Source organism: Aristolochia californica, unplaced genomic scaffold (assembly GCF_029961685.1).
Source record: "Aristolochia californica isolate CCGP_79_NKW_82.1479 unplaced genomic scaffold, dmAriCali1.0.hap1 SCAF_14, whole genome shotgun sequence".
NCBI classification, from domain to species: Eukaryota; Viridiplantae; Streptophyta; class Magnoliopsida; order Piperales; family Aristolochiaceae; genus Aristolochia; species Aristolochia californica.
In genome coordinates this window covers 3,725,826-3,746,455 of record NW_027181815.1, presented here as the reverse complement: position 1 = coordinate 3,746,455, position 20,630 = coordinate 3,725,826, and the positions used below count along the sequence as shown (strand labels likewise).

The following is a 20,630-nucleotide window of genomic DNA, read 5'->3' as shown; positions in this document are numbered from 1 at the left end:
AGCATTCTTAGTGATTATAACTCTCTAACATATGTGCAAAGGCACATATGACATATTGGGTTCAAATCTATTAATCCGTGGATTAGTATTAGAGTTGGTCCCTTTTAGTCACTCGATCGTGGGAAATGAAGCTTGTTCAACAGGAGGAGACATGTCTGATTTACCTTTCTCATGTAACTGGAAAGGATCAACCATAATAATACTCAATGAACTAAAAGGTTTTAACCTAATTATGTTTATATTCTCAAAGGGGTTAGGAGAGACTAACTGTTTGAAATTAGACACCCTATGTCACGCGGTTAGATTTGGGCTAGGTCCGTCTAGCCAAGCGGAATATCTACCCCGTGCGGCCTAGCTCTTCCGAAGAACTAGTCAGCCTCCTTGAGCCTCGGATCCTCCAACCAATACTTCACACAAGAAGTTGCAAGCCAAATGAGACAATGAAAACACCAAAGTAATTCAATACTCTCGAGAGTAATGATAATCGAATAAGAGGAAATAATCAAACACGAACACACAATTTTTATATAGGTTCGCCTCAAGGTGAGACTATGTCAAGGTTTGCCGTTGCAATCATTCACTATAATGATGAAGTAGTTTACAGGAAAAAATCGCAGACACCATTCTCTCTATGTTTTTCTCTAACTTCTCTCGCACTCTAATCGTGAATCACCTTAATAACGGCACCCCAAATACTAGGAGAAAACTAGGGTAACCGAAATACAAATGTGGAATCCCCAATTCTACTCTAAGACTAGTAAATCCATTTCAAATCACATAAGAGAGACAAGTCACATTCACAATACCCACTTACTAAGAGAGAAAAGTCGCACTCAAGATAGACCCACCTTTCATTTTCGCCAATGGCAAGCCACAGACTGAGAGAAGCTATAATGTCAAGATGGATCAAGCAAGATGAAAGATGACTAATAGTCTCGAACTGCTTTCCTTGACCACGTCGAGGAAGGAAGCGATCTTCTCACGGAACGACAAAGCATAAACTCAGAACATGAAGACTAGCAGAAGCCGCCAGCTTCCAGTTAGGTGATTATTAAAATAAAGGGAAGAATAGGTAGGAGAGGATATGAGGAATCTTGGAAAAAAGTGCGATACTGAGGAATAATTGCATTATAATTGATCTTCCCTCGTCAGAGAGAAAAGTAGCGAGTTCCTTTTTTTATCAACAATGAAGCAAAAGTTCTCCATAGTTATGAGATGAGTGAGGACGAAAAGAGCTCCTCACATACAAAACATTTACATTATTAAAACTACAGTACGTCTTCGCATTATTAACCGTCTACCCACTATTCCTAATCAGTTTACCTCTAATCAGGAGGAAAGCCAGGCATAATCTCCTTGTAATCCTCTTCAAGGGTTGTCCAGCGTCAAACCAAATCTCAAAGCCGTGCTTGTGATACAGTCCTTGAGCTTATCCTCCGTCATCCTCCCTTGCCTCCGCACCTGCATTCAACAATTAACAAGACGAAGAATGAAATCCCTGTAATCAAGAGCATCTCTCAATTAGGTATCTTCGAGTTGGAAGAATCTTCAAGGTGGTTACTGATAACCGGAAGAAGACAGAAGAATAACTAATCTGGATGGTGCCAGTGACAGTGGTGCAAACGAGGGAGAATACAGTCAAGCAGAACATGCTAGAAGAAGAATAATTGCAACCGTGACTGAGAGGGATTCCCACTTCCTCTCTGCACGAGCATCCATAACTTTTGGCAACATGATGCAATCCTCCAAAAGAAATTTACTGCCGTTCGCGGCCATTATCAGTGTCTAGGAAGTGGGCCAGAAAATACACAACATATCCACAATTCGTTTCGAGAATGATATGGTCGAAATGTGGTACCCCAGCCGAAGGGAGAAATCAAACATTAACAGGTAGTTTGTACTTTCACTGGGGCAGTTTACACAAAGAGTAGGAGGATGAGAGATTTCACATCTCAAGTGGGTGAAGCAGAAGGGAGAGAATGTTGTATGGTTTCCGTTCTCATAATTAGAAATCTTTTATTGACCAAAGGTGAGATGAGGAAGATGAGCAGAGGATGAGGAGACACAGCACTGTTTGAAGTTTTCGTTTGGACACAGGAAATGACAAGAAAGTCTTAAGAATGAAAGTACAAGACGACTGGAAACTCCATCAAGAGGTGGACTCTGACTGTGAGAAAGATTGGAGGTCCCGTTTGAAGCCGCCTCAAACAACCAAGATGGCCGGCGACAACCACGACTAGATACATCATGCAGGGCTAGTGTCAACTCCGCCTTGGTGTGTGAGTGATGGACTGAGGAACGTCCACTCCGTGGGGATTTGTACACAAGTGGGTGGACTTTTCTGGAACGGGACACTTGATCTTTGTTCTAAACATCACAAATCCCACCAATCCAAAATCTCACTCTTTAAGTCCAGATGAACCTTTTAAAACTCAGAATTTAAGGTCTTAATTCCGGGAGATTTTGTGGGAAAGAAAACCAATCAGGTGTAAAGACAAGCTTCCTCTCTGCAAGGCGCCCTGGCCACCTCTCTCAACTGCACTGACCAACTGGCGTTGATGGAAACAGTTGGGACGCCCAAGTCTCTCTCTCTCTCTCTATTGTTTTTTTAAAGAAAGTTGTTGGGGAGAAGTGGAAGCGATAAAAACGAGCGAAATAATCAGTCGTTGTGTTTGATGATCATGACGTTGGTCCTTGAGTGCGTTGCTTTACTGAAAAGCGGAGATGGACGAAAACTTCTTACCCTGATGAACACTGTCGTTAGGACGTGTTGGGGCTTCAGCTGTTCGATCGCCGTGTATGTGATTTCAAAACCGATAGATTCCATCACGCGAAGAACTTCAGCTCCGACTCCGGACTCGCCTTTGCATATTATCTTCACCACGAATCTCCTCTCTTCAATCTTCTCCGTATCGACCTGTCAAATGAGCAGACCAGTTCATTACATGCGATCAAATGATTTAGTGAAGAATGCTTGCTGTAGCTCCGAGGGTTCTACGTGATTTCTTAGTATATGATCCTTTGGGGGTTTATTAGTCTTCGGAATTTTCAAAAACTGGAAAAGAAAGAGCCTCTGAAGCAGAACAAAAAGCTCTGGTTGGTTTTGTAATCACGTGAGCGTTAGAAAACGAAGCCTTTTGTTTTCTACAGAATCTACTGACAGGTCTGAATCGGATCCCACTACTAGGATACGAGCAAATAGATTTAATTACACCGTCCTTTTCCCTCCACGGACACAGAGCTGCCTGCAACTGGTTGGCTGCATGGTCCAGAGAGGACCACTGACTTTTCCAGTATTACAGGTGTTAGATAGGGGGTAAGGCTGTTTCAAGAGTCAGCTAATGGAGATTGACTCTTCCTGCCTGAATATGTGTAGAAGAACAGGTTCTTGCAAATTTGAACACACACTCTCTCCCCTAACTGCCAAATGTAGAGGTTCGCAACCCAAGAGGCCAGCCAAGACTCGATAGAATACGGCGCAGTGCACTCGCTTCTTGACTTGACCAGGAGCTGCAAACCTATATGACCTTCCGTAGGTGGATTATATGACACTTTCTTGAATCAAACGGTGGCTAATGGACTATAAAAATAATGGATAACCATGAGTTACCTCCAGGATTTTGGCCTTCGGCTTGGTGATCCGAGCTGGTGCAGGCGTTAGCTGGGGCTGGTTAGGATCAGGGTCATTATCTCCACAAGGTTCTCGACTGCTTCGAGCTCGTTCCTTGAGCTCAGCTTGGATACGTGCTGTTTCTTCATGGATGCTTCTGAGATATGCCAAAGCATCTACAAGTACCGATCTTTTATCCATCTGCCAGTACCTTACATCAGCGCTAGGGGTTAAGCAAAATGGAAAAAGATAATTGCCGTGGATGTTTACTCGTTGTACTAACCTTGGTGATGTTGGGGACCAGAGCTCGGAGTGCAAGCAGTTGTTGGCTGAGTCGCTTTCTACGGTTCCTCTCGGAAACCAAATTCTTGCAAGTCGCAGTTCCGGGTTTTGGGTCCTTTTCAGTTTCCTCTTCCTCCTCCTCCCCCTCCTCTTCTTCCTGAAAAGACAGCGCAGTGTCCGGAACAGCGCCTCCAGCTGCATCATTCCCTTCTGACTCAGGTGGGGTGCTGATGGCAGTGAACGACAATGAGGAGGCAGCGGCGACGGCGGAGGCCGAAAGCGTCTCACCATCAAAACTATCGTTGGGTGCAACTAGGTAAATGTCGTCGACGAGGAACATGTTGCTGTCACTAATAACAGGACTGGAGTTTGAGTTGGGTGCCTCGGAGAAGCAACTGTCAGGAAGGGTCGGATGATAGGCATCGTCGGAAGAAGAGGAGTTATGAGCAGGCTGCGCACCAACGCCGGCGCCGACGATGTCATGGAGAAAGGTATCGTGTGTAGAGTCACCTGACCTGGGGAGGAGAGACGACAGAGGATCCGCCCCGAAATCAACCGAAGCGAATTGAAAAAAATCATCGTCAAGCATATGGAGATCCGGCAATTGATCGGTGAAGCAAGAGTTGTAAGCTTCTTCCGTGTCAAGCAAAGAAGCCAGTAACTCCTGCGATCGCGTTTTCGTACCCAGTGGCACCTGACCCAGGTCAGGGAAATGAAATGCAGTACCCAGTTGATCAGTCTCCATTGCTACTGCAATTAAATAGCAGAGAAGCTGAGACCTTCTCTCTCTCTCTCTCTCTCTCTCACTACAGAGAATTCAGGACAAAAAAAAAAAAAAAAACTGTAACTAAGATCCTCCAGTGAACAGAAACAACTCCAGACTGGCTCTCTCGAGCTCGTTTGGGAATGAGAGAAATGGTAGTTGGGAGTCCGAGGGAGTGGTGTAGTGAACATTATATGGAGAATTGAAGAGGAAAGGTCCAACGAAGTTGGTGGTACTTTACATCTGTCTAATATTTTATGAAAAGGAAGTAAAAGTCTGTAGAAAGTAAAAATAAAGAGAAAACCAGAGAGAGAGAGAGAGAGAGAGGGAGAGGGAGAGAAGAAGGCATTTACAGCCAAAGATATGATTATGTGGAGATTTAGATAGATAATCAAGCTCGCAAGGCCAAAGATGCCGCCATCAAGGCTTTGTCATCTCGGTGGACCGTGACGGCAGCATCTCCAGTTTACTTAATTAAACGCATTGGACCTAGTAGATTTATAGGAGTAAAAATAACTGCAATTTATCAAGACATAAATGAAGGAATTCAAGTGTCCTATTCTCTCTCTCTCACATACATGCATGCGACAAAGACTTCCACTGCGCACAGGTCCTTCTCGTCGACATCGTCATTTCCACTCTTCTCTTACACGGACATTTACCAAGATACCGGCAAAGGAGACGAGTGAGTTCGTCATTCTTTGACAGTTCAAATACTGCTTTGTTTCAGCTACTCGTAGAAATATCTTCCTCTCCACATTTGTTGAACTAAAGCAAAAAAAAAAAAAAAAAAAACTCATATGGTTCGATCAAATGACCAAAATAATACATTTTTAGAAGAGCTACAAAATTTTTAGAGAGCTTTGCAGAGCGGATTATAGAGATGAGATAAGGAGACCTTCCCCAGATGTGTAGCATTTTGGTGAGCTTATTTAACATTCTTGATTAGTTCAGTTCAACCCGTCCAAGGACCATTTGGGTAAATATCTTCTCCAAAGTTGAAGCGAAAGAAATGATCCCTGTTTATGAAAAGGAACTCCATTTTCTTGCTACAGAAGCTCTGGTAATTTTACATGGGAAATGGAGATTATCGATGCAATGCCATCTCAAAATACAATATTAATTGAACCGAATTGCTGGCAATATTTGGAGCCATGGTGATCTCATGTAGTTGGAGGGGAATAAGGTTGTGGTCAACGAAGTGCTGCACTTTGGTGTCTCCAAGAGTTTGAAATAATCGTTTAAAACATAGATGCAGTTGTGACATTAATTGATGCAAAAGGAAATCTTGTTTTCGTATTTAGAATCGTCGGTGAGGGAGGAGGCTAAACAAGCCACTTCTAGTAGGTGACAGGAAAAGCAGTTAGAAAATTAAGTCAGAAGGAGTTCCTCCTTCTTGGCTTCTTCTGTGAGACATTCCCTCTTCCAACTTAATTCGGCGTCAAATCTCCGTTGTGGGTAGCATTTGCCTTTGAAGATAGAAAGATATGGTATCTGATCTTCTGGTTTAAGTTTGTAGAAAGAATTAGCAAACTTGCAGTAATATTTTTCATAAAAATCTCAAATCTATAGCAAGATTAGAGATAATACCCTTATTGATTTAGGTGGTGACGTTGTTTCTCTCATTAAAATTGGGTGGGTAGGTTGGATTATGAACTGATTATTTCATTCGCGTGGTTACATCAAACTTAAGCTTTAAAGCAAATCAGAGAGATTACAGCAGCAAAGGGAATAGTTGCAATTCAGGACAAATCTTGTTCAGCCGCATGGTTTGACTGGGTGATATCATCATCAGGACCCATTATCGTATTTAAGAATCATGCCACTAATACATAAATTTTTTTCACATGTTTTTTGCTAATTAGGTGGTCAATCCATGACTTGACCAGATTAATTATATTTTTAGGAAGAGTGACTCACCCTTATATGTCACCTTGGGGATTAATCTATTTTCACTAAATATTTTTGTGAATAATAATGGTCAAATTCTTCGTGTTTTTTTGGGGTTCCAAACAACCGGCGAGACGATTGAGTTTAGGCTAAAGTGGGTTTCTCTAATGGGAGACTTTGGCTTCATCTTCGTTTTTACTCTTTTATTGAGGGATTTTTTCTCAAGTTCCTTCTCTGAATGATTCTTTACTGGCAAACACCACAAAATAACTTTTTCTTCACTTTTTCTCTTTTCTTTTTCTTGTCTATAGGTCCTAAACAGGCCCTTAGTTCTTAAAAGATCGTAGAAATTTGAATTATTGGGCGCGAGAGGAGACAAGCAGAAGTTGCCACTGCATCCATGACCCCCATATCTTTTTACAGACCTCCATGAGCGATCAGAGGAGAGCGTCTACGACCCTGCAGTATTTCATGGGCGCGCAAATCTTCATCGAAGCTCGTCTAGTCATTTTCGTCTTTCTGATATCAATCTTCGTGATTCAGGAGTTAGACATGGCCTCTTTCTACAGTCCTTGTTTCTTTACACGGCAGTTGAGATTGTTTTCTGGGCAGAGGCCTCGATCTGAGCAAAAGAAAAAAGTTACGGTCGATCCAATTTTACTTTCGTAAGTTTCTCAGAGACCCTCTCAGCTGCAAATAAGAGTGAGACGGGATGTTTGAAATAAGAGTGTCAAGTCTTCTTTTGAAATTTTACTACTTCGAAACAACGCTTTGAAGACAAGTGTCCGTTTTTCTCTCTCTGGGTTAGAATCAGGCTTTCCTTTTATTTGGTGTTTCGTTAATTCGTGGAAGGGGCGGGACTGTTCTCTGTTATTCTGTAAATTGTCGTGCTCTGAAGGGAACGAAGAAAGAAACGCACAGAAGAAAATCATCAACTTCTCCGACTACAATAATTGAATACAACAGGGGTGGCTTTTTAACTTTAGGCCTTTCTTTTATATGATGGAAACCGAGTCGTCTCTGAAGCTCGACGCACGGAGTTCTCCATTTTTCGACCCGACACCCACGTGATATTCGCCTGGTTTTTGAATTCTACAAGACATACCCATGAGAATGAGGTCGGTATCTTCATTCGTCGATTCTTCATTTTTTTGGAAGCTCAAAGTTAAATGGTGGGCGTCAGCCATGTCTTCTCCCCCAAAAGCATGTACCCGAATAAGAAAAAGGGAATTTTACCAAAATATCTATTAAAAATAACTTATTTATAATAATAACGAAGACCACAAAATATTTACAAAACTACCGAACTTTGACCGGTCCACTATATATGTGGACAGTCAAAGGTGACACGTAAGCTTTGACTGCTTACGTATTGCTCCGTCATCGGATTGAAGCTGTAGATGAACACATAGGCTGCCACGTCATTAATTTTGACACGTCATCTACCACATCATTACGTGATAAAATTTTGAATAAATTTAAAAAAAATTAAAAAATAAAATACACTTTTTATTACCTTATATCTAAAATAAAAAAATTATTTAAAAAAATTAAAAAAAATTAAAAAATTAACTCTTACTTATTTAACACCATTTAATAACAATTAAAATATTAATTAATTAAAAAAATTATTGTTACACTTTTTATTTCTTCATATTTTAAAAAATAAAATAAAATAAGTAAATTAATTAGATTTAAAATATTTATAAATTAAAAAAATACAAAAACATTATTTTAGAGTTTAAAAATACAATTTATTTGTATATTTTTATCACCTTATTTACGAAATAATAATATTTAAAAATTTTAAATATTTATAAATAGAAAAAATCTAACTCTTACCCTTTTATTATGAATTTAAAATATTTATAAATTTAAAAAATCTTACTCTTAAGTCTTACACATATATTATCGATTTAAAATATTTAAAAATTTAAAAAAATATACAAAAAAACTATTTTAGAGTTTAAAAATATAATTTATTTGTATATTTTTATCACCTTATTTACAAAATAATAATATTTAGAAATTTAAAATATTTATAAATAAAAATAATCTAACTCTTACCCATTTACTATGGATTTAAAATATTTATAAATAATTTTTTTAAGTCTTACCCATATATTATCTATTTAAAATATTTATAAATAGAAAAAAATTTACTCTTAAGTCTTACCCATATATTATCCATTTAAAATATTTATAAATTAAAAAATATAAATTTTTTTTTGTTTTAGTGTTAAAAATATATTTTATTTGTATACTTTTTATTACCTTATTTATAAAATAATAAATTATTAAAAAATATATTATTTATTTAAAAATCTTACAAAATTTTACAATAATTTTAATTTAGCAAAATTTTCATTAACATAAAATCAGAAATTAAACAGTAAATCACAAAAAAATCAATACCGTAATTAAACACCTAAATTCAAATCAATATTATAATTAATTACAATAATTCGATTCAATTAACAAAAATCCTAAAAAATCACCCCCCTAATTTTCGAGGGAACGGGCGGCGAGAGGAGGGGAACAGAGAGGAAGAACGTTGGCGGCGAGAGGATGAACAGAGGAGAGATAAAAGGCTGAGACGAAGAGAGAGTGGTTGAGAGGGGGCGTCGAGGGCGAGGCCGAGCGGCGGCAGCAGGGGAGGCGAGCGGCGGCAGGGGCGAGGCCGAGGCAGAGGCAGGGGCGTGGCCGAGGCAGAACAGCGGCAACAGGCGAGCGGCGGCGGTAGCAGGGGAGGCGAGCGGCAGGGGCCGAGACGAGAGGAGAGGAGAAAATCGTGGAAGAGATTAGAATTAAAAACATAAGTGAGGGCTGACGTGGCGGGTGCTTACGTGGCCAGATGACAGGGAAAAAAGAAAATAATTTATATTAATGTGATAAATTACGTGGTAGATGACGTGTCAAACTTAATGACGTGGCAGCCTATGTGTTCATCTACAGCATCGCTCCGATGATGGAGCGACACGTAAGCAGTCAAAGCTTACGTGTCACCTTTGACTGTCCACGTATACAGTGGACCGGTCAAAGTTCGGTAGTTTTGTAAATATTTTGTGGTCTTCATTATTATTATAAATAAGTTATTTTTAATCGGTATTTTAGTAAAATTCTCTAAGAAAGACTATATTTTTCTTCTATTTTTTCTCTCATTTTCCGTGAGTATCCAAAATCTTTTTTTTTTCTCTCCACTTTATGTGTTCCAAGCACAGCCTTGGTGATTTGGTAATTGATAAGAAACCCTGTCGCTTTCTCTCCCTCCCCGTCCCTGCACAGTAGTACAAAAACCAGGCGGTAATAGTACACCCATCCGTCCCTGGAATGTAACTTGTAGCTTCCTTAAGCAGAAACTTTCGTAATGACTATATTCAGGTGCAGCTCATTTATAGATACTCTATGCTTTCTGCTTTACTGCGGGAATCATTTCAGTTGCCACGACGGAGGACACCACCAAAGCTTGAATCGCAGTCTCTGCCAACCCTCCACCGACCTCTGCCTTCTTACTGTGTTGCTCCTTGATTTGTCCGGAAGTTTAACTAGACATATTTCATCACTCTTCACTCGGGGTTGTGCATTGATGGTGACTCTCCTTGGAGTTTACACAGAGAGAAGAAGAATGATTTTCAGAGTGAAGGCTTACGCACAAAATTACCAAAAATTCACGCTCTTCTCCACGAGAAAGCATCGCACGACTTTTCGCTGACTATATAATAAGAGAATCAACCTCATTTCGTGGAGATTTATTCTTCCGTTTTTATGATATGTTCATGGAATCTGTAATCGATCTTTATTCATCAACTGGTATTATTTAATATCAGGAGAAGCACGTGACTGAGTCTCGTTCTCGGACACCAATTCACGTGAATCCGTGTGTGCAACAGATTTCTCAGCATGCAATCACACCCACAACTGCTATGAAATGGTGCTTCTTAATTTACACCACTCAAATGCCAAATGCAGATAAGTGTTCTTGACTGATAAAGTAGATGTTTTCCATCCTCAATGTTGACAGGCACTGAGCCTCGCATCACCTTTTGAAAGGATTTTGTATTCAAATTTGTCTCGTTCTTAGATGAAAGAAACTCGAGCCTTTTGAACTGCTACGACGAAAACGTAAGTTCCACTCGTAGAGGCTTACATGGTAGTGTAGAATCGAGCATTTCTTCCTACCCTTCACTGATCGTCTCCCATACATGATCGTCATCATCGAGTAATTGTCACCCTTTCTGGAACGACGATGAAGCAGAGGAAAAGGAGCTTTGAAACTCGATCGACTGTTTTTCCCTCCCTTGTGGTCTATTAAGACATGGCAATAATGCACGCTGCATTATGGCCTTGGACTGGTCCAGTTAGACAGCTTCATCTGTTGACACATACATCAGCAAGAAGCCATTGGAAGTTTGCCGCTGTAATTATGGAAACTGGAGATTCCTTAAAGTGCCAGTTCACTCTTGAATACTGTCACGCGGATCATTATAGGGAATTTTACCAAAATACCAATTTAAAAAAACTTATTTATGAAAATACCGACGATTCTAACTTATTTGCAAAACTACCGAACTTTGACCGGTCCACTGTACATATGGACATTCAAAGGCGACACGTAAGCTTTGACTGCTTACGTGTCGACACCTCATCGGTGCAGTATGGTGTTGAACACATGGGCTGCCACGTCATTATGGTTGACACGTATTATGCCACATCATTACTTGATAAATTTTTGAATAAATTTTTTAAAAATTAAATACACTTTTTATTACCTTATATTTAAAATAATAAATTATTAAAAAAATAATAAACAATTAAAAAATTAACTCTTACTTATTTAACACCATTTAATGTCAATTAAAATATTTATTAATTAAAAAAAATTGTTACACTTTTTATTTCTTCATATTTTAAAAAATAAAATAAAATAAGTAAATTAATTAGATTAAAAATATTTATAAATTAAAAAATTACAAAAAATTATTTTAGAGTTTAAAAATACAATTTATTTGTATACTTTTTATCACCTTATTTAAAAAATAATAATATTTACAAATTTTAAATATTTATAAATAGAAAAAATCTTACTCTTAAGTATTACCCATATATTATAGATTTAAAATTTTAAAAAATATATAAAAAATTTATTTTATAGTTTAAAAATACAATTTATTTGTATATTTTTTATCACTTTATCTACAAAATAATAATATTTAAAAATTTTAAATATTTATAAATATTTTTTTTTTTACTTTTAAGTCTTACCCATATATTATCCATATAAAATATTTATAAATAAAAAAATTTACTCTTAAGTCTTACTCATATATTATCCATTTAAAATATTTATAAATTAAAAAAATATACAAAAAGTTATTTTAGTGTTTAAAAATATAATTTATTTGTATACTTTTTATCACCTTATTTAAAAAATAATAAATTATTAAAAAATATATTATTTAATTAAAAATCTTACAAAACTTTACAATAATTTTAATTTGGCAGAAATTTTATTAACATAAAATCAGAAATTAAATAGTAAATCACAAAAAAATCAATACAGTAATTAAACACCTAAATTCAAATCAACATTATAATTAAATACAATAATTATATTCAATTAACCAAAACCCTAAAAAATCACCCTCCTAAATCGGGTTTGGAGGGTGAGTAGAGCTTCGGTTCTGAGAGAAGGGGCGGCCAGAGGATGAACAGAGGGAACGGAGAAGAAGAACGAGAGAGGGGGGGCGTCGAGGGCGAGGCCTAACGGCGACAGCAGGGGAGCGGCCGAGGTTGTGAGGCGGCAGCAGGGGAGCAGTCGTGGCCTAGCGGCGGCAGCAGGGGAGCGGCCGAGGCCGAGAGGCAGCAGCAGGGGAGCGGTCGTGGCCGAGCGGCGGCAACAGGGGAGCAACCGAGGCTGAGCGGCGGCAGCAGGAGCGAGGGCGAGAGGAGATGAGAGGAGAGGAGAAAGACCGAGGAAGAAATATAATGAAAAAATTAAAATGAAGGGCTTACGTGGAATGAGCTGACGTGGCGAGAGATTACGGGGCAATAGCGGAAATTGATAATGACGTGTCAAATGACACGCGTGTAAAATAATGACGTGGCAGCCCGTGTGTTTAACTACCTTACTGCACCGATGAGGTGTCGACACGTAAGCGATCAAAGCTTACGTGTCGCCTTTGAATGTCCACATGTATAGTGGACCGGTCAAAGTTCGGTAGTTTTGCAAATAAGTTGGAATCGTCGGTATTTTCATAAATAATTTTTTTTAAATTGGTATTTTGGTAAAATTCCCATCATTATATTTACGAAAATAAACCTAGATTGGCTGGATAGATTTATCAATTTTTTTATAAATATGATAAAATGATATGAAAATAAACCTAGAAGGGTTTTTATAAATATGATAAAATGATATGAAAATCAAGCATAAAATAAAGAAATCACCATCCATTATTTAGAAAGCAAGTATTCAAAGTAGATCTAAAAATCAATGAACCCAAACACTTAGTTTTCAATGGCAAACATGGTGTAGAGTATTTTTTTTCTTGACTCTTAAAGGCACTAGCACTTTGAAAAATCACTTGGGAGCAATTAGGATCTTTTAAATTCGTGTGAGTAAGTGTATCTGAAGTTTAGGTCAAGTTCACATATAAGCATGTTTCCCAATATTCAAAACATTGTCTGTTAGAGTGGTGGTTGATTTGGGCATTTGACAAAAATCGGTGAATATATGCTCTAAAAAGTCATAAAATAATCAATAAATACTATTTTTATTGTTGAATTTGTTGATAGGTCACTTACAAAATGTGAAGACTTATAACTTTCTAAATCAGCATCTAACATTCTGAAAATTTGAAAATTTGCACTATGGGGTTGATTCTTGTAAATGGGGGATAGAATATTTTGGCACCAAAGGTCAACTTTGACGCCTAATCCTTCTTTAGGCACTCAAATCCATCTACGGTTTTAAACAGTGGTTGACTCCATCAAGCAAGGGTCGTCAACTCCATCAGGCATGGATCTTCAACTCCATCCGGCAAGGGTCATCAAGTGCACCTCTTCTTTCTTCTTTAAGACGGGGTTGACTACTCCTCTTTGGGCTCAACTCCCATATAATTTTAGTATCTAGGTGACTCCACTTTTTAGTCAAATGCTTACTATAAATAGATGTCGACTCCTTTTTTAATCCAAAACTTATTGTAAGTTAGTGTAGACTCCATTTTTTTCCTTTTACTCGCTATATGTGGTCGACTCCATACAAGTGTGTCATGGCTTGATTCCATCTAGTAAGGGCTTTTAAGTAACTTAGTTTGCTATCATCAAAATATAGGTTATTATAGGGGTCATAATCATCAACCCCACAATATTCTCATACAGAAATCAATGCTAGTTGCTAACATTCAAGTATCAACAGTGCACCATAAAACAAGAAAGCTACATATACACTAGCTTGGACCAAGGTATTTCATATTCGATTGTTGAATCTTAAAATTCCATTAACATAACCTTTCAAGACCATTGAGTAAGAGAAATGAGAGGAAAGGAGAAACAAAGTGAGTTGTGGAAGTAGGAGAAAAGTGAGAAGAAGATGGAGAGTCGAGGAGCTTGAGTGTGAAAAGAAATGAAAGAGATTGGGTTTTTTAAGTAAAACCAAAATCCTCCTCTCCTTGTTTTATATAATAACTTTGAGGTACATAGTTACATAGATACCCTTATTACAAGTGCAGAAAATAAGGGTCGAATCATTAAGTAAATTACATTGATACTACTCTTCTTCCTTGTCTTCCAACACTGCAAAAACATCATAAACCCCCAGCTTGAAATATGTAATACCTAGTGATTTAGATGCAATGACATTTGTGACAATACCAACAACCTAAATTTGAGATGGAACATACTCAAGACATATGACATTTAACCTGAGGTAAATTTCTTGTCATCCAAGAACCAACCCAATCACTAAACATCTATAAAACTTTCAACATCAACATGACCATAATATTTTTATAGGAGACCTTGTCCAAAAGATTTCTTCAAGTACTGGTGGATTCTTTCCAGGGCTAGCTAGTGAGAACTTTGAGGTTTGTGCATATATTGTCAAATAAAACTCACTGCAAAGAAAATGTCAGATCTAGTTACAATAAGATACATCAAATTTTCTACCAATCTTTGATATCTCCCAACATCTGCATCTTCTCCATAACCAACACATAATTTTACATTAGTGTCCATATAGTATCTACAAGATTACACCCCAACATTCAAATTTCATTGAGTAAATCAAGAACATATTTCCTTTGTGATAAAATAATGTCATACTTGAATTGCAACACTTTAGTCCCAAGGAAGTATTTGAGGAGTCCCAAGTTTCTTTACGCAATATTTTTTCACTTAATTGATGCTTTCTAAATCCCTTCTGTCACCATGACATCATCTAAATCCACAACTAGTAAAACAACTCCCTAGTTAGTATCTCTTATAAATACTAAGCGATCCATTATTTATCTTTTAATGCCAAATTGTAGCATTGTTCTGTAGAATTTTTCAAACTATGCTCTCGATGATTGTTTCAACCCATACAAGGATTTCTATAATTTGCACATCAACTCCCCCTCAACAACAAAGCTAGGTGGTTGATCCATCTAAAACTCTTCTTGAATACCTCAATTAAGTCGACCCAATTTTGAACTTATGAAGGACTCAACTCATTCAGAAGAAGTCAACTCGTCTAGCAAACAAAAAGGAAAAAAAGGAGTTGTTACTAACTTATAGTAGCATTTGGACTATAAAATGAAATTGACCCCAGTACTAAAGTTACAAAGGAGTCAAGTTTATATGGGGGCAGTCGGCCTCATTATGAAGAAAAATAACAAGGGGGGCCTCGACCCTTGCCAAATGTGGTTGACCCCTACACTAATTTTTACTTGCATTGGCCTTTTTGTTTGAATTACTATTGTGATTGAATCTTGATTTTAATAATGACATTGCACAACACATTATACAAAATTATATACACTTTTAAAAAAGGGTTTAACAAAAGAGCTAAAGAATTCAAAAACTAAAGACGAATTTAACAAACCTATTTACCCTCTCTCTAGGTTTATTCCTCCCCGAACCCAAGATTGATGGGCCCTCCTCATCCCTGCCTACCTCCGCCCTCTAGGGGGAGGAAGGAGACTACTATTTTTACCTCTTTTACCTCCTATCGGAATTATATTTTAGTTTTTGATAACCGAATTGTTGTTCCTCCACATATTCACAAATTGGGTCATTTGAAAATAAACCACAGCTAATTCTAGAGAGGCTAGCTTTAGAATCATTACTGATATGAATAAAAGAAGTAAAAATAAGGACAACTTGTGTCTTAACTCTCTCAATATTTAGGTATAGTTGTAGAAAATTGTTCTTTCTTGTGAGAAATGATTTTTACTATAATTTATTGGAAATTTCATTGAACATCATACAAAACTATACACTTTATATTTTTCTTCGAAATGAGAGGTTAAAATGAAAAATAGCAGGTCAATTTTTACCTCTTTTTACTCCTATGGCTTATTCACTAAATTAATTAAAGCCATAAATAGTACAAAAATCACGAACAAAGAATAACAAACTGGGCGTCTTGTAGCCAAGAAGGATCCATCATTGGATTGGCATTTCTTTTGGTAAAACCACGAACAAAGCGACATTCTCTCGTGCCTACCTCAAGCATTCCTAACTTTGTGCCCAAGCTATTCAATTCTCAAGCCACGGCAAGACTTGGTGAATTTTGATCAAGGAAGGAACCACCCCAGAATCTGTAACAGTTAATAATATAAGAGGTTATCGTTTTCCCCGTTGAAATGTGTTTCTGGCGTCTATTTCTTCTGGGCATGGCCTGTTTTGGAGCTTTTCTGGGCTGCGGACATCTCCACTCCGCCAGGGCTTACATTCTACTGGCTCTCATGTTCATAGCCATCGTTGTTGTTGTTCGTTTAATCGTCTTCACCACTCTGGCGTTGTTGAGAAGAAGACAGCTCGCAAGGCCTGAGGATTTCAACAATGGGATTGAGCTGCAGACGAGGGGAAGTCCAAATCAAAGGCACAGGATAACCACTCACGGACGACCCGTTGAGGACACCAAATTTGTCATCCTTCCCGGTCAAGACCATGTCGTGTTCATAGCTCAACCTTGTCCATTGCTTGCAAATCCTAAAAGATCACATCATGACCAACTGAAAAACTATCACCAAATCTACACATAAGACGACTACTGATCGATCTGTACATTACATTAGCAATTATTTTTTGTAATTATCTCTTGCCAGATGAATCCGGTTTGATGTCTTAATTCTCAGTGAGGAGAGTGATTCAATAGAAGTCACTCCAATGTTTCATGGCCTCTTCGGTTTGCTCTGTTGTGAGCGCGAGTGGCCGCAGAAGAAGAAACCCTGATGCGGCATCTGCAATCCGGCTTGTTTTCTCGATGAGATTGAATAAAACACCACTACTTCGTATCATTAAATTACGAGTAGAAAAAGAGCAAAAACATGCACGAGAGAGAACCCATATCAACAGGCTCACCATAATCACATGCCGCCCACCAATGGCTGTTCATCATACCTTAAAGTAATCTCCACTGTCCGGCGGCGGACTGATCGGCGCCGTCTCTCCGTCAGCGATCCTCCACAGCTTGAGAGCTCCATCCATGCTCGCCGTGCACACCATGAATGCATCCTGATTATCATCTCTAGTAAAATGGTTTCTGAAAGCCACAACGCATCTTATGGGTCCTCTGTGACCTCCAACACGGCTAGGGACTTGTACTCACCGTCACTTCCTCGGATCCTTACCCTACAGATCGAATCGGCAGACCCACTCACCACATAATTGGAGACTGAAGCAGGCACATGACGGACTGGTAGTGACCTTGTAGGGCATCACCATATTGCAAGTGGCTCGAGCCCAAACCTCTGAGCCAGTAATAGACACACCCATCAGTGCAACCAGCATACAAGATCGAACCATCTTTGGTCAGTGAAAGGGCCTTCACCGGCCGTTCTCATCGAGTGAATTCCATTGCCATACTGTATTGGAGGAATCCTCAGAGGCGGTATGAAGCAGACCGTCGGGACCTGTCACTAGGGCGTTCACTGCTGAATGGGCTTAGATACTCTCAATGCATTTGAGATCAGAGATCTACCACACCTTCACTGTTGTGTCCCCGAACGCTGAGTAGAGAAGGTTCCCGGAGTAGCTGGTATCACGAGAGGATACATTCCCTGATGCTTCAATGGAAAAAACAAATATTTAGAGAAGAAACAGAGTTCATATAAATATCAACTGTTTTTTCTTTTCCTTTCGAAATGAGGGTTCATCCATGTAGTTGAATATTAAGTTGTTATCGTGTAAATGATCGTCTTGAACATTTTTCATTCTATTTCCAGAGAGAATGTTACTCTGTTGTGAAGCTTTGTGAATTTGAGTTTGAACATGGGGGATAGCACAGGTTTTAACCAAAACGGGGAGGGTGACGAGAAGCACCCTCTACTCGAAGCCGAGGAGGATGGGTTCCACCCAAACCTCTCCCTTTTTGGGGGGAGGAGACCTAGCTCTCTGTGTCCACATGTAGAAGTTGGGGAGATACGAGTGTCCCCATAAGCAGCTAAAACATACTTGTTGGACACAGACAGCGGCCGCACCAGGCTACCCTTGGTTTTCAGCTGCCCATATTCCGTAAGCTCCGGCAGCCTCCAGACGCGTATTGCGTTGGAGTGGGTACCGGTGTAGACAAGACGGCCGAAGATGGCCATGGACAGGATGGCACCGTGGCTCTTCTGCACGGTGGAGATGCAAGCGTGGGTTCGCTCGTCAACGCATTTCCATTCCTGAAGAATCAAACATATTAGGTTCAGCTGGAGAAAAAACAAGTAAATATCCATCAACGCATTTCAAGTCCCTATCACTCTTTTTCAAATAGCAAAATACATCTCATTTGGTATAGACAGCTAAATAGAAACCACAGAGGCAACTGAAGTGTTTTCATACCTATCACTTGGAAGATGAATTGCGATGTAATGATGGAATCCAACCAGCTGAAGAGCCAACATGACCACTGACACCTTGACCAACATGTGTTGTTTCAGTTGGTTTTGTGCCTGCAGCATTTTTCTTGGAGGCACCAGCAAAAGCAAATGAAGTAGATGGTGTATGCATTTTGTCCAGAGAAACTCCAGGTCTCTGAACAACCAAAAAATTGTTACCTCTTGGAAAGTCAGAAAACACTATTTTTTCTCAACAAATGAAAAACGGCTATGGTACATTCTCCTTTTTTATGCCCGAAGTAAGTAGTTCTAAAACCAATGAAGGACTGCAGCAAAACCTTGGAAGACTTACAAGCTTTTCATCCTGTTGATTATCCACAATCAGACTTTTATCAGTTGCCTTCTCTTGCATGCAGACAATTGGACGAGCAGCATTATGCAAACCAAGACGATCTACAACCTCAGCTGAACGTGAAACATCATTAGCCCCTGGCAGGAGTAATAACAGAGAAGTTAATTGAGACAAAGTTTATATATAAAAATCTAAAATAGTCATAATTAGAAGATGAAAACCATAATCGAACACAGCTTGCCAGACTTTCTTAAGATGCACCAAAGGGGCAACCATTGTTTTCATTTTGACATAGTAAGAACACCTACATTTGTTATCAACTAGCAACAAACATCAACCATAGCAACAGGAAGATTTTGAGAAATCAACAAAGAGCAAATTTATATGGTTCTGTTATGGAAATGCACATACGGTTTATTTGAAAAAGAAAGAGAGAATTTCAGCAGTCCTAGCTACCAACATGTCTCACTCACTGGGGCAACTCTTCAAAGTATTACGCACATCTGAAACAGTCCACCCTCCATCACTCCATTTCCTAGACTATATATTGTTCTACTAGGAAATCGCAAAGCAAATTCAGCTCCAAAGAAAATGGTGGCCAAAGAACGATCATCAGTGAAGGCAATTTTATTCAGTTAAGAACTACAGACGAAACATTGGCATTTGCTAGTGCAGGGCAAGCATGCAAATAGTACCTTGACGCCTATTGGCATCTATGGGCATAGCTCGTGTGCTTGTTCCCCCAGAAACAGGCTGCAAGAGTAGTAGTAGCATGTCTGATTAGAATGAATGTAGAAGTACTGCATATCTTACACACACATCCAATTATACCAAAAAAACACTTACAGAAAAACGGGTCTGAGTCTCTGATTTTTGGCCTTGCTGATATTGTTAACCGTTTTTATGAGAAACGGTTTTCTCATTAACGTGGTCTCAAATTTCTGGCAGTTGCAACTCCCTCGGTAACACGAAGCCATGAATAACCTTGATGGGAGGTTGGCTTCGGTTAAGATATGTTTTTCGGTCCTCTGTCTCGTCACTCTCATTCCCCTTCAGTTGAGCCATCGCCGTGAGTGCTCAGAGATCGGAAGCGCTGAGAAAACAAAGAGAAGGAATTTGAAGCGTACGGAAGGAGGTACGATTTATCTTCCATTTAATTTATAATGAATTTCATTTTGATATTAGAAATTCATATTTAAGACTTATAGTTGGTATCAGAGCAGACCTCTGATCCAGCGTTTCGATTCCGAGAGTCTCTGTTTTTGTTTTTTAAAACAAATTCTGCCCTCACTGCTTGCGGGTGCCGGGGCTCTGGCATCGGCGACAGCTAGCGTCGAGTATGACGCCGGCGCCGGTGACCATTCCACATGGTTGCTGGCGCCGACGATTTACAGAACGCCGACGGAGGCTGTCGCAGTACGCTCTCTGTGAGGTCACTGCGGCGGCTGTCTCATGACGCCTGAGAGCGTTGGAGACGCAGCACCGACGTCGGAGACAATTCCGACCTATTTTCCGGCGTCGACGACTCGAAAGAACGCCGGCTAAGTTTTCTTTTGCGCACGGCTAGAGGTTGAAGACGACCTCCAGCGTGCAGAAAAAATTGATTAAATTTATAAGGTATTTTTGTAAATACCATCGAGTTGGCTCGGGACGAGTTTTCAGCTACTCGCCGTTCCAACTTGGCAACCGCGACTCAGGTCAGGTTGA

General features: G+C 39.1%; 1 protein-coding gene across 1 annotated transcript; it reads right to left on the bottom strand.

Moving 5' to 3' along the window:
• Positions 1 to 1,110: 1,110 nt before the first annotated feature.
• On the bottom strand, positions 1,111 to 4,779 carry LOC137950801 (transcription factor FER-LIKE IRON DEFICIENCY-INDUCED TRANSCRIPTION FACTOR-like). The gene is made up of 4 exons (XM_068797427.1): positions 3,894 to 4,779; positions 3,611 to 3,811; positions 2,744 to 2,917; positions 1,111 to 1,461 (listed from the first exon to the last, which is right to left on the bottom strand). The coding sequence occupies exons 1-4, from the start codon at positions 4,635 to 4,637 to the stop codon at positions 1,369 to 1,371; spliced, it is 1,212 nt and encodes a 403-aa protein (XP_068653528.1). The 5' UTR covers positions 4,638 to 4,779; the 3' UTR covers positions 1,111 to 1,368.
• Between the last annotated feature and the right edge of the window lie 15,851 nt (positions 4,780 to 20,630).

What these genes read in the sequence shown, in the direction of transcription:
- LOC137950801 (XM_068797427.1), bottom strand. Translation starts at nt 4,637, where the DNA reads ATGGAGACTGATCAACTGGGTACTGCATTTCATTTCCCTGACCTGGGT. An exon ending in TGGTCCCCAACATCACCAAG is followed by an intron (nt 3,812 to 3,893) that starts GTTAGTACAACG and finishes AGGTACTGGCAG; the next exon opens with ATGGATAAAAGATCGGTACT. An exon ending in CGAAGGCCAAAATCCTGGAG is followed by an intron (nt 2,918 to 3,610) that starts GTAACTCATGGT and finishes CTCATTTGACAG; the next exon opens with GTCGATACGGAGAAGATTGA.